Below are 14,110 nucleotides of genomic sequence, written 5' to 3' on the forward strand. Positions count from 1 at the left end.
ACTTTCATTACATATTGTTGTAATGCATTTTTTACTGTGCTTTTGGTATCAAATTCCATACCAACATATAATTTTTGACCCATATTAAAATTTGATCCCATATCTAAACTGCAAATTTCTTCTTGGTCAGGATGACTCCAATTAATATTACTATAGTGAGAAGCAGAATCCCAGACTGGAGTCTGACTTCCACCTACAAAAATAATATACCAAAAATTTATAATTCAAGGGTAGCGAATTATTTAAATATTATAATATTTATTTATAATATAACAATAAATATACCTTCTCCCGATTGCACAACTGTAAGTGGTTCGATCAAACGGGCAGCTTCATCATCTGTGTCATACATTTCATCAATATCCTCATCATCATCTAATGAGTCCTCAACGTATGAATTAGATATTTAATAATAATAATCATCAAAATCTTCTTCTGAATTTGTTCCAACTCTTGCACTACCCGATTCATTGTGAGACATATTATTTCCGCATGATAACAATGAATTTGTGAAATTAATTGCAGAAGTACCCGCAACATCAACTTCAACACATAATTCTATGACAGACATTTCTTGTTGTTGTTCAAAACTTTGAATCATTGTTTCAACATCTTCATCGTCACAAATTTGCAGTGCAATATATTTACCTGCAACTAAAAATCTACAAGTGATAGTAGATATACTTTCATGTTTTTGTAATTTTACCTTGTCGTGTATCCTTTTTTAAAACTCTCAAAACTAATACCACGCTTTATTTGAATAGCTTTTTTAGGGCCTTCAAATGTGATACCATCATCAGTTTCGTACATCTTACCATTTAAATAGACGAGTGTAATAATTGAACTCATTTTTCAAAATATACCTACAATAAATAATTAATGTCGTCAACAAACAATAATATAAAAAATATAATAACATAACATAAATTATTAACCTAAAATAAATTAACATAAAAAAATTACTCAAAATAAATTAAATTACTGTCACAACAATTTCCTACTTCGCACACTCATGATGCAAAACAATCGGTATTTATTTTTAACGTTTATGTAAATTTTGGCTATTAAAAAAAATATACCAACAACATCAATAATTATGAGCTTAACTAATAATAATAATAATAATAATGTGCTGGACATAAAAACTACCACAATAAATAATTATTGTCATCAACAAACAAATATTACATAATTATAACAAAAAATTAAATTATTAAGTTACAAAAAATTACTAATTATCACACAAAAAATATAAACAAAATTATTATTTCATTTTATAGTCCGTGTCAATTTATTTATGCACCTACAAAATATAATCATTATTATCATCAACAAAATAAATATTAAATAATGCTATAATATATCAAAGATAAAAAATATTTACTAGTTTTGAGCAAAATTTCTAACCGGTATAAAACGGGCAAATTTACGAAGGAGGGTTGGTTTTAGAAACAATTTACTCAATGGGGTCTCATTTATAAGAAATTACGGGGGGGGGGGGGGGGGGTTCGTTTTCTACGTGGGTGCCGCCATTGACACTGGCGGGAAGCTTGAACCGCCAGTGCCAATGGTGGGATAGGGGCTGACTAGGAGAGAGGGGGAGGGGTGCCGCCATTGCTGCTGGCGGGATGGGAGGGGATATGAGAGAGAGAGGTGTCCCGCCCTTGGAGCTGGCGGGATAGGAGAGAGAGAGGGTGTCCCGCCCTTGGAGCTGGCGGGACAGGAGAGAGAGGGTGCAGGGGTGGTACCGCCAGTGGCGGTTGCGGGACAGGGGGAGAGAGGATCCCGCCACTGGGTTCTGCGGGATAGGCTTCTGTGGGTTACGTCTGCATGGTTCACGTGTTAGCTTTGTTTCTGAAAAGCCTGCACCTATGTTCACGTGAATGAAGGCTTTCATGGTCTACACCTTGCAATAGCTTTCAGGTTCTGAAAAGGCTATACTATATAGCATCTTAACGTTAAAAAAATTTGAACGTTGGGGGTGGGGTTTAAGTTTTCAGCTATAAAAAAAAAATGTTGAACTCATTCTTTACATTTACACAGCTTTGCTTTCTCTTTCTTTCTTCTTCTGGAGTTTGAGAGATTATTGTGTTTGTGTTCTTCTGTGCATTCATCCTTCAAGTGTGCTTCAAGTGCCCTTAAATTCCTGGTATGTATTTTCAAAGTAAATATGCTAATATATATTATAAGTTTAAGTTAGTTAGTATTAGCATTAACAAATATTCTAAGTTAGTTAGTATGTAAATAGTAGGTTAGTTATTATTAACAAAAGTTCTAAGTTTAAATTAGTTTGTATGAGTAGCTATTGTGTTATTATTTTTTACTTATTAATAAATATTCCAATGTTAGGTTAGTTAGTATGAAAATATTATTTGGTTAGGTTAGTTAGTATGAAAATATTATTTGGTTAGTTAGAATTAAAATTTTATTTAGTTATTGTTATTGTATATATTGTTAGATGTTATTTGGTTATTGTATATAATATTTTAGTATTAGTAGTAATTGTTATTTGGTTAGTCAGAATTAAAATTTTATTTAGTTATTGTATATATTGTTAGATGTTATTTGATTATTGTATATAATATTTTAGTATTAGTAGTAATTACAGCATAGCATAGAATATTATTATTAATTTTTTTTATCAAAGAATGAGAATTTTATTATGAATTCTAGAAATATCTGTAAAATAAAATATATTCTAACTCAAGAAATATAAAGTTTTCTAAAATAATTATTCTTTCTTATCAACTTGTTTCAATTATTTTTGTAAATTTATTTTATTTGTGTACTACATATGTTGTATAAAATCTAAATTAATTGTATTCTTAATTATTCGTAGAATTAAAATATATGATGCAGGGGTTGACAAACTAATTATTCTTATGAGTTTTAAATAAGAAATTATTTTATAACTTAATCTCTCGTAAAAAAAATTGTATGAGTAAGTATAATTGAAAAGAATATTATATATTTGTTTACTTAGTATAAAAATATTACGTGTATATATATTTAGTTGTTGTGTATACTCTTAAATTTTATACATGTGATATTAGCTTTATAGTATTAGGTATATATTTAGACGGATGATAGTTTAGTCTAATAAATATATATACATGGATGATACTTTAGGATCAGATAAGTAATATTAGATTTTTTAGTATTAGGCACAAGTTAATATTATCTTTAGGTATATATTTATAAATTTTAGACACACCTAAATTTTTAGTTTTTGTAATATTAAATATTTGACACTTAAATAAATAATTGTAATATTAGACACTTGACACACGTAAATCTATCTTTTTAGTATTATAATTTTGTATTTTAAATAAATGAGATCATAATTTAATATTATTTGAGTTAATTATTTTTTAGTTAGAATGGTATATATATTATTTGTTAGTTTTAATTTGTACGTTAATATTATTTGTTTTAGAAAATTTAAGTGATTAAATATATGATACATTGTACATTATTATTATTATTTTTGTATATATATTATTAAAATGATTTTTTGAATTTCAATATTTGTTTGTATTATAAATAATTTGTTAGTCCATATTTTATTCAATTATTTATTTGTTAATTGTAGAAAAAAAATTACTAATAAATTAAAGTTTTCTTCACATGTATTTTAATTTATGTATAGAATATATTAAAAATTGCCGAGTTTGATTTTTTACAAATTTATTGTTATATATTTAAAGTTTACTAATAAATTAAAGTTTTCTTCACATGTATTATATTTTATTTTGCAGCAGCAATGACATCTTCATCATCATCTTCATCACACATTAACATTAAATCTGGCCCCATCGATACTGATGTATTATGGATGCAACCTAAGCATGTTTCAGAACATGTTTGGAATGAGGAAGAAGAAAGGAAATTGCATATCAGACGAGCTGTCCCCACGTATCAAGGGGAAGAACAAATTCCAGAACAAATTTTTCCTTTTCTTCAACAATCTGGTTTCGGGTGGATTATCAAGATGGGTTTCTTAAAAATAAATGCCTCACTAATTAGTGCTCTGATAGAAAGATGGAGGCCGGAAACACATACGTTTCACATGAGATGCGGAGAGTGTACTATCACTCTACAAGACGTCTCTGTGTTGTTAGGTATAAATGTGGATGGTTTACCATTAATCGGTCCAACAAATCTTGATTGGGCTGATTTATGTGAGGAATTATTGGGAGTCAGACCACAAGAAGGTGAAATTAAAGGTAGTGTAGTTAAATTAAGTTGGCTGGCTCACCATTTTGATCAAATTAATAATGACGACGACGAAGAACAAGTACGAAGGTTTGCCCGTGCATGGATACTGAGATTTATTGGAGGTGTCTTGTTCGTTGACAAAACCAGTAACAGAGTTTCGGTAAGGTACCTTCAATTTTTACGTGACTTTGAAGAATGTGGTAGATATGCATGGGGAGCTGCCGTACTTAGTTTTCTATACAGAGAGATGTGCAGTGCCACCGATTATAAAACTAAATCAATCGGAGGTATGTGCATCTTACTACAATTGTGGGCATGGGAACGATGTCCCACCTTGGCTCCAAAGAGGACTCCTTCCCACATAGAAAATACACCACTAGGGCACAGGTCAGTCATTTTTAACAGCGTCTTTCATTTTAATAGAATAAATGGTTTTAGGGTATATTAAATTTTATTCTTTGTAGGTGGCTGCGACGTGGAAACCAACATATCGGCAATGATGATGTGAAAGTTTTTTGTCGCAAGTTCGATATTATGAAACGTCATGAGGTAAGAACCATGCTATTGTATTTGTAAAATAAAAAATTATATGTCTTATTTTACTACAATGTTCACAACTATGTTGTTTTATGCAGTTTGTGTGGGAGCCTTATCCATCAACCGTTATGTCATTGTTGCCTCCCGTTTGTTTAGTCGGAAGTCTCGCGTGGTACGCGGTGGTGCCACTAATTTGTTTCCAAGTTATTGAGTGGCACCAACCGGACAGAGTCTTGAGACAATTTGGGATGCAACAACCAGTTCCAGAGTCTCCTTCACAACCCCTAAACATTCATGGCATAACATTAAAGGGGAAACATGACGAAAATTGGGGGCAATTGTTCGCCCCAATGATTCAGCAGTGGAATAATCGCCATGCATTTAGGGTCGACGCTTATCCCCGACAAGAAAGCCTATTGAGCTTTAACTCGGACTACATGGTCTGGTATAGGCGAAAGACAAAGATGTTTGTTGACCCAGAAAATGCAAAGACGGCTACATTGGTATTTTTTACTTTTTTTTCAAATTTTAACTTGAACTTTTATTTAATGATGGCCATTAATTTTGTTACCATTACAAATGCAGGGTGAAGTTGCGGAGGCATTACAATACATGGTGTCTCCTCAAGGGAGGAAAACATGCACATTTGATGATCTCGGGCCTTATGTGGAAAAAATTACAATTTTATCCGAAGAGCAAGAGAGAGTCACTGAGCCAGTGTCACATGGTCCCGCATCAGAGCGTCAATTTCCCGCACAACAGTTTCACATGCTTCAGTCAAGTATTGAAACTCAGGGGATAGACAGAAGAAGGGACACTGTTGAAGCGGAAGAATATTCCCAACAAATGGCGGAGCGTGGCCATGGAATGTATTACACGCCACAAACATTTGCTGAGTATCCGACACAGATGTATCAGTATCCTTTTCAGGGTCATGACACTGATACTTCTGCAACCCAACAATCGTTCGGTGGTTTTGCAGAAACACAAGCTCAATTTTCATGGCCCACAATGACCCCTTCACAGCAATATCATGGGCCAATTCCAACACCTAATGACCCGTTAGGAACACAATGGAATGTACCGGGACAAATACCTAATACGGGTGACTTATTCGGTGTTGATTTGCGTAACGCATTTTCTGCGGAGGCTGACAAAGAAGAAGCGGGGAGGCATCGGGGCAGAAGAAATCCTGATCGCTAAGCACGAAGATGGGATCAACCATGTGGCACATCCTCACGGCATCACGGACACCAAAATGAATGATTTGCATGTCTCCGTTGATTAAGGCTTTGTTGTATATTTGTAATTTGACATTCATGGCGTAATGTATGATATTCAGTTTATTAAGGCTTACTTATGGATAGAATTTATGTCGCGTATCAAACTATAATAATCAATGAACCCTAAACCAAATAACAAAGGTAGCCAAAAGGAAAAAACTAATGTTTCTAAGTAACGATGAACTTCAATGTGAACTAAACCCTAACCCATAAAACATAAAAAGTATCCCATAACCCTTAAATATGAAACACTAACCCTAACCTATAAAATATAAGCACTTAGCCCTCAATTGTTCCGAACTAAACCCTAATCCTAAAATAAAAACCTAACCCTAACCCCTAAAAATTAGCCCTACCCAAAAATGTTCAGCACTAAACCCTAACCCAAAAATAAAAATAACCTAAACCTCACCCATAAAAAAGATAAATAAAAATGAGAAAAAAATTGTTTAATTTGTGCATGAAAGAGTATATTTTTTCTGTTTTCCATCTTCTTTGAACAGAATAATTTTTTAGTTTATTCCCACAAAAATGTTTTCAGTCTTCTAAATAAATAAAAAGGTAAACGATGAAAAAGATACCCTCACCTTTTTCATGATTTGGCTTTTCCTACTACTTGGACATTTTGGAAAAACAAACATTATTATCTCTCTATTTCTCTTTATACGTGTGTCTATATGCATGCTGTATATAATAATATGATGAAGATGTATTAAATGAAAAATGAGAAAAATTAATTTTAATCATTACATTATAATTATAAAAAGTTGATGCTTAAGATTAAAACTTCAATTTTTAATACATGATTATCAAAGTGAGAGAGCAATAAAAATTTACATTAGTTAAAAAACACTACCTTACGTTAATGTGTTTGTGTATGCCATGTGAGTGCATCATCATATGCCATAGGCCCTGCTGTGATGTGACCAGCCATGAACAGACCCCTATCCCGCCAGCTCGAAAGGCGGGTCTTCTTTGCCCCTATCCCGCAGAACCCAGTGGCGGGATCCCTCTCCCCCCTGTCCCGCAATCGCCACTGGCGGTACCACCCCCTCTCTCTCTCCTATCCTGCCAGCTCCAAGGGCGGGACACCTCTCTCTCTCCTATCCCCTCCCATCCCGCCAGCAGCAATGGCGGCACCCCTCCCCCTCTCTCCTAGTCAGCCCCTTTCCCGCCATTGGCACTGGCGGTTCAAGCTTCCCGCCATTGTCAATGGCGGCACCCACGTAGAAAATGAACCCCCCCCGTAATTTCTTATAAATGAGACCCTATTGAGTAAATTGTTTCTAAAACCAACCCTCCTTCGTAAATTTGCCTATAAAACGCTTCAACACTAATACATATAACAGCAACAAGTCAGATTCAACTCAGCTCACTTCAACGATTTCGTAATGAAAATAAAACGGAGGAAAAAGGATTTTATAGGGAAGAGGGAAGTATCTGGCTGCCCACCACTAGTGGTCGCGCTTGGAAGGCCACCACTAGTGGTTGCACCTGGCAGGCCAACACTACTGGTCGTGCCTGGCAGGCCACCACTTCCCCCCCTGTCCCATCATCCCCTGTCAACTTGTCCCGTCATGCCACGTGTCACTGTTTCACGGAAAGTGTCTTCAAAAGTAACACTTCGTAGTAAAAAAAGAGACCCCCTTGGTAAATAATTATGAAACAGACCCATTATGGTAATCAATTTGTAAAAGAGACCCAATTTGGAAATTTTGCCGCATTTAAACATGACCGGTAACTTTTGCCATCTATAGCACCAGCCCAAAATTAAGCAATTTTTTTTTCTTTTAATAAGGTTAGATGATTGTTTAAGACTCCTAATGTCAACTATGTAAGAATTAATCTGTTGGTAAGTGATATATTACTTATCTAGAGACTAATAAATAAATTAATAATAATTAAGGATTGAATTGTAGTTAGATTAAATTAGAGAAATTTTTAGAAATAAATATTATTTGATGGGAGAAGTGATTTAAAAAAAAAAGTTAATCGTGAAATAAAGTCTCATTTCTAATATACAACTATTCTCTCAAAATTCTAGTCATCACAAACATAGATAGACTAAAAAAATAGTTAAGGGAGCGAAATCTTATTTTCTTTATCTTAGACAATCAAGACATACCAAAAACTTGACAGAGATCTCACTATGGACAAATGTATGTTTTACTCACTAATAATTGTGTCACTACTAGAAAAAAGTTTTTCTAAGACGATCGTAAAGAGGATACAACGATGGTCGTTGACCGTCGTAGAAGCCGACGTCGTGGAAAGTTAAACCCTTTAACGATGGATCAAAAATCATCGTCTTAGAAGAGGATCAACTTTCAAGGAAGGTGCTTATGTCAGCACCGTCTTTGAATTAAATATTAATTTTAATTATTGATATTTTTCCTAAATGATACCCCATAAAAAAATAAAAATAATTTATGTTAGCATTGTAATTAATATTAATAGTAAAATTTATTTATTAAATAAATATTTAAATGATAGATTAAATCAAAATAAGAGGTTCACAAATTATTTATATTTAATCTATCATTTAAATATTAATTTTATAAATAAATTTTAATATTAATTACAAGAGTGTAACAAAATAAAAATTCTTAAGACAATTTCATAAAAATACAACTTATTATAATTCCTATGACAAAATCCTAAATTAAATTGACACATAATTAAATTAGTGAATTTAATGATCATATTAATACAAAATAGACACTAAATTATGTTAAGTAAAGAATGATTAACCATATTTTTTCTAAAGCAAGCTAAACTTGTTTTAACTTAACTATGCCCAAATGAGGCCAAGAAAACCCAAATTCCTAAGCCCCAAATTCAAGTGTCAAGTAAGAAAAAATACCTGGTAATTTGGGAAGTCACTGTCTACTACTGCTGCTTCAAACTGAACAACAAATTGATCAAGCCTGTTACTACCAGTCAGAATTGGAAGTTTAAAAATTATGTGCACATAACAAAAGAAAAGTAGTACAACAACAAATCATATTATACTAGAAGCAAGGCACTAAATTCAGACATGCCGCAGCAGCACCGCACCTATTATTTAGAATTTGGACCTAGAATAGAACAACTACGCAGCACTAGCCTATTTTCCTTTTAAAGTATTTATATACTATATTGTATTTGTATAAGTAATCATTAAGAGTATGATTATATCTTTTCAAAAGCATTCAAATTTAAGAGTATAGCCATAAGAATTCAAACATTCAAACAAGTGAAATAGCGACTAATATACAATGATATAATAATCCTACAAAGTAGAATGAGTATTTAAGAGTAGAAGAAGTTGTGTATTAGATTTTCAAGTAACATCTGTCGCATCGTGCGCTTTTGCGGGCGAGCGAAGGCGAGGCTCATGGGTGCGCTTTCCAAGGGAGGAAAAGATGCGCGGAGTCGCCACCAACGTTTATTTGTGGAAAACGTCGGAAAAACCGAAGGAAACCGGTCGAAATGAAAATTCTAAGTTCGGGAGTTATATTTATGTTTGAGGAAGGTATTAGCACCTCTCACGTTTGTCTCAAAGGACAACAGCCTATTTTTTAGAATTGTGAAATTGTGTTATCTTAACTTTTATTTCTTTTTATTTTTTAAGGTCGACAAAAAGCGGGGCTCTTGCTCCTATGTACCCTCCATCAAAGAGGAAATCAGACCTACGTAGTTCTTTCTTAAGCGTGAATCAAGCAATTCTTTTTACTTGAGAGGTGATCATTTTAAGGCGTTGGACCTTAAAAATGATCCATTTACTTGATAAGGAAAACTGAAATGATAAACTTTCAAACCCTATTTAGTGACCTTTTTTGTGGACGAGCTTGACTAGGCGAGTTGATTTTAGCCTTAGTTTCACTTTAGTTATTAGTCAATTCGATTAAGAATGAGAAATCCCAAAGAGAAAACGTCCGATTGATTTTTCACTTTATTTTACTAAAAGGTATTTTTTGATTATTATATTATTATTTCACCTCTTTTTTTATTTCCAACGTGGTTACGACACGACCGAACGGTCGGAATTCATTTTAACAGAAATTAACGGATGATACAATTCAAATGATCGGTGGAAATTTATTTTATTTTTAGATTAGGCGAGAAATGACTTAAATAAATGACTGAAGCACGTCAAAAAGGGGTATAGAAAGCGAATGAAAGCGAGAATAAAAATACATGAAACAAAATGTGGACCACCACGGGTACATAAAATGAATTGAAAAGCTCGGTTTGAGGTACTTACCCGTTGAAGACAGAAGAAAACGAAGAACGAACGATGAATGTTGAAGAACGGTCGAGAATCTTCGCGTAATTACTCACGGAAACGTTACGGAAGCGCCTCGGCTTAGATTTTCTTCACGGAAACAATTTTCCTCAGCAATTTCGAGAGAATAGGAAGTGCCAAGAAGGCTGAACCCCTTCTCCCTTCACTCCTCCCCCTATTTATAGCAAAATAGGGGAGGAGCTTGCCACCCAGCTCGCCCAGGCGAGCAAGGTTGCTTCCTCCAGAAGCAACAACCTTCTGGAGGAAGAATCTGGAAGGCCCAAGTGGGCCTAATTGCTATTTGTACCCCCCTTTTTACTAAATGCACACCTTTATCTTTTTTGGTAATTCTTTTTCCGTAACGTTACGAAACTTTACGAATTTCATAACGATACTTATTTTCCTTCCGTAAGGTTACGAATCCTTACGGATTATGTATTTACTCTTTTTTAGCTTTCGAAGAAGTTACAAAAACTCACGAATTGCGAAAAACACCTCCTTTCGATTTCCATCACATTACGGAATTTTCACGGATCGCGTAAGCCTGCTCCCTTTTGATTTTCGGCACGTCTCGGGACTTCACATATCATGCAACAAAGGGTGCCAAGTATCTCGAAGCGGCCAATCAAAGGTTGTATATCATCAAATAATAATCCCCGGACGAAATTAGGGTATGACAACATCAATCTTACATATGTTTGAATAGCGCATTTGATGTTTCAAAGTTTCCAAGAACCACACCAAATGGGTTCTCATATGCAGCCAAACCTATGGTAGCTAGTTGAAATAGAAAAAAGTTGTCCTTAATGAAGTGATGAAGCAGTCTCCAATAAAAGAGCTTATGCAGTATCCTCACTAGCTCTTGTCACCCCATTCACCAAAAAAGGTGATAGCCCCAATAGCCATCATACCTTTACTTTTCAAAGCTTCAATTATGGATTTTGCAACTTCAAATCCTTTGTCCTATTAATATAATATGAAAGCATCAAAGTTTAAATATTGCCAAAAATTGAGGTTCAATAAAAACAAAAAACAAATATACTCTAAGATAATTAATATATATATACAAGAACCAGTTATCATAAAACAAGAACTAACCGTGCCATGATCTTTTAACCAAACAGGGATGGACCTGCTAGCATTCTTAGGATTATAGGGATCACCATGTGAGAAGTCAGGAACAACCAGCAGCTGCAACCTTGTCTATAATATTCCTTAACATCATAGAGAACAAACAATATTACTTCCCAGTGGTATACTACATTTGGCATCGCAGAAATGGAGAAAAAGAGAAATGGAAAAGAGCAAAGAGAGTAGAATGAAACATCCAAATTCTACCGCCGGCATAATTTATCAAAATCTTAAAAATAATAAAGTAAAAAGGTAGACATCACAATAAAACAAATGATCAGGTACATCACTTATGAAGATAGCATTGCTTTCATGAATCAATCATAACTCTTTAATTTATAGTAACATGTTGAAATAGATTTTTTTGATTATTTCTCTACCAAAATAAAAAACCTATCAACATTTAATACAACCCAAAGGTTGTGAGCTAGTGGTTTAAAAAGGACAAAATGTAAAATATATTTTTCAAAATCTCTATAAATATTAATTAATCTATATAGTAATTGCATCCAAGGAAACATAGATTTGGTCCCAAGAAATACACATTGATCTTATCATCATAAGGCACAAGGCCTGAATCATCAAAAAATAAAGAGGAGTTAGAATCAAATATCAAGAGAGGCAAACTACTACGTATCCATTACTTGTAACTTAGAAGACTACTAAAATATAAACAAAAAAAAGACATGAGATTTGAGAATTAGCTCATACCTCAAATTTGGTGCTTCATATCCTGCAAAACACATCGAGCACGTTAAGTTAACCAGTTTTTGTTTTTTTCTACTGAAAATGAAACAGGACCTATAGCCCCTTAATCAAGAGAATAAAAGAAAAGATGGGATTTGTGAGGATAGATAGCGTACCATAAATGTCAGAGATGAGAGGAATGGCATTGGAATTAAGGGAACTAGAAAGATAGGAATTGAGACCAGCGAGTTTTTCAACGTGACCAACTCTTGCATTCGGGTTCAGAACTGGTGGGTTTGAGCAACACTCAGGTCCTGACATTGTTGCTTTCCACAAACGTTTAATTTCTCAACAACACTACTATCCTTCACTTAGAAGAAGCGGCGACGAAGGGACCTAGAAGCGAGGAGAAGCAGCAGTGGTGACAACAAGTGGTGGCGGTGGTGCTACCGTAGAGCGCGACCACTCTCTCTTCGATGTTGGTGTAGATCTAAGAATATGATGGTTTGTTTCTAGAGACAGAGAAGAGAAAGAGGTAGAGAGAGAGAGATGGCACGTCAGCCGGAGTTGGGGTCAACACAGGAGTGGAGATGGCACTGGTAGAGCTTCTGTCAACACGACATTGATTAGCGAATGAAGGAGGGATTAGGAGATGAAAAGGCACGTACACGCCACAAGTCATTTTTTAATTTTAATTAAACCAATTAAAGACGGTGTCCCTAAAATCACTGTCCTTGTCTCTCAACGTTTCAAAGACGGTGGATATCCTCACCATCTTAAATCCTTTTAAATAAAATAATTTATTTTATAAAATAAATATCGCTGAGCTTTCTACAACGGTGTTGCAGTACCTGTCATTGAACAAGTAATTTTAAGACGGGTTTCAATAGCACTGTCTTTGTATAGCAGCTTCAAATTATGAAAATGCCACCGCATATATTTTTAAGACGTTTGCGTTATGACCGTCGTAAAAACTGCGCCGTGGAAAACCCTTTTTTTAGTAGTGTGTGAGAATCATATGTGTCATACCCTAATTTCGTTCGGGGACCATTGTTTGATGGCATGCAACCTTTGTTTGACCGCTTCGAGGTACTTGGCACCCTTTGTTGCACAATACGTGAAGTTCCGAGACATGCCGAAAATCAAAAGGAAGCATTGTTACGCAATCCGTGAAATTCCGTAACATGCCGGAAATCAAAAGGAAGTATTGTTACGCAATCCGTGAGTTTCCGTAACATTCTGAAAGCTAAAAAAGGAGTAACTACATGACCCGTAAGGTAACGTAACTTTACGGAAAGAAAACAAGTATCGTTACGAAATTCGTAAAGTTTCGTAACGTTACGGAAAAAGAATCACCAAAAAAGCAAAGGGGGTGTATTTAGTAAAAAAAGGGGTGCAAATAGAAACTAGGCCCACTTGGGCCTTTCAGGATGTTCCTCCAGGAGGCGGTTGCTTCTGGAGGAAGCAACCTGGCTCGGCTGGGCGAGCTAGGTGGCAAGCTCCTCCCCTATTTTCCTATAAATAGAGGGAGGAGTGAAGGTGAAAGGGGTTCAGCCCTTCTGGTACTTCTTAATCACTTAAAATTAGTGAGGAAAATTGTTTTCGTGAAGAAAATCCAAGCTGAGGCGCTTCCGTAACGTTTCCGTGGGTGATTTCGCGAAGATTTTCAACCGTTCTTCGTCGTTCGTCGTTCGTTCTTCGTCGTTCTTCGGTCTTCAACCGGTAAGTTCCCGAAATCGAACTTTTCAATTCATTCTATGTACCCTTAGTGGTTCCCATTTGTTTCGTGTACTTTTATTCTCGTTTCATTTACTTTCCATACCCCCTTTTGACGTGCTTTAGTCATTTACTTAAGTCATTTTCTCGCCTAATCAAAAAATAAAATAAATTTCCACCGATCATTTGATTTGTAATATCCGTTAATTTCTGTTAAAATGAAATCCGACCGTTCGGTCATGCCGTAACCACGTTGGAAACCAAAAAGAGG

General features: G+C 34.7%; 1 protein-coding gene and 1 pseudogene across 1 annotated transcript; one reads left to right on the forward strand and one right to left on the reverse strand.

Moving 5' to 3' along the window:
• Positions 1–4,069: 4,069 nt before the first annotated feature.
• Positions 4,070–5,958, forward strand: LOC102667206 (serine/threonine-protein phosphatase 7 long form homolog). The gene is made up of 5 exons (XM_041009591.1): positions 4,070–4,605; positions 4,683–4,767; positions 4,854–4,901; positions 5,067–5,258; positions 5,341–5,958. Exons 1-5 carry the CDS (start codon positions 4,070–4,072, stop codon positions 5,956–5,958), a joined length of 1,479 nt encoding a protein of 492 aa, XP_040865525.1.
• A 5,202-nt stretch (positions 5,959–11,160) lies between these two features.
• LOC100798409 (endo-1,3;1,4-beta-D-glucanase-like) lies at positions 11,161–12,444 on the reverse strand (annotated as a pseudogene).
• Between the last annotated feature and the right edge of the window lie 1,666 nt (positions 12,445–14,110).

This window comes from Glycine max, chromosome 15, assembly GCF_000004515.6.
Source record: "Glycine max cultivar Williams 82 chromosome 15, Glycine_max_v4.0, whole genome shotgun sequence".
NCBI classification, from domain to species: domain Eukaryota; kingdom Viridiplantae; phylum Streptophyta; class Magnoliopsida; order Fabales; family Fabaceae; genus Glycine; species Glycine max.

What these genes read in the sequence shown, in the direction of transcription:
- LOC102667206 (XM_041009591.1), top strand. Translation starts at nt 4,070, where the DNA reads ATGAGATGCGGAGAGTGTACTATCACTCTACAAGACGTCTCTGTGTTG. An exon ending in ATATTATGAAACGTCATGAG is followed by an intron (nt 4,768 to 4,853) that starts GTAAGAACCATG and finishes TGTTTTATGCAG; the next exon opens with TTTGTGTGGGAGCCTTATCC. An exon ending in TTATGTCATTGTTGCCTCCC is followed by an intron (nt 4,902 to 5,066) that starts GTTTGTTTAGTC and finishes ATAACATTAAAG; the next exon opens with GGGAAACATGACGAAAATTG.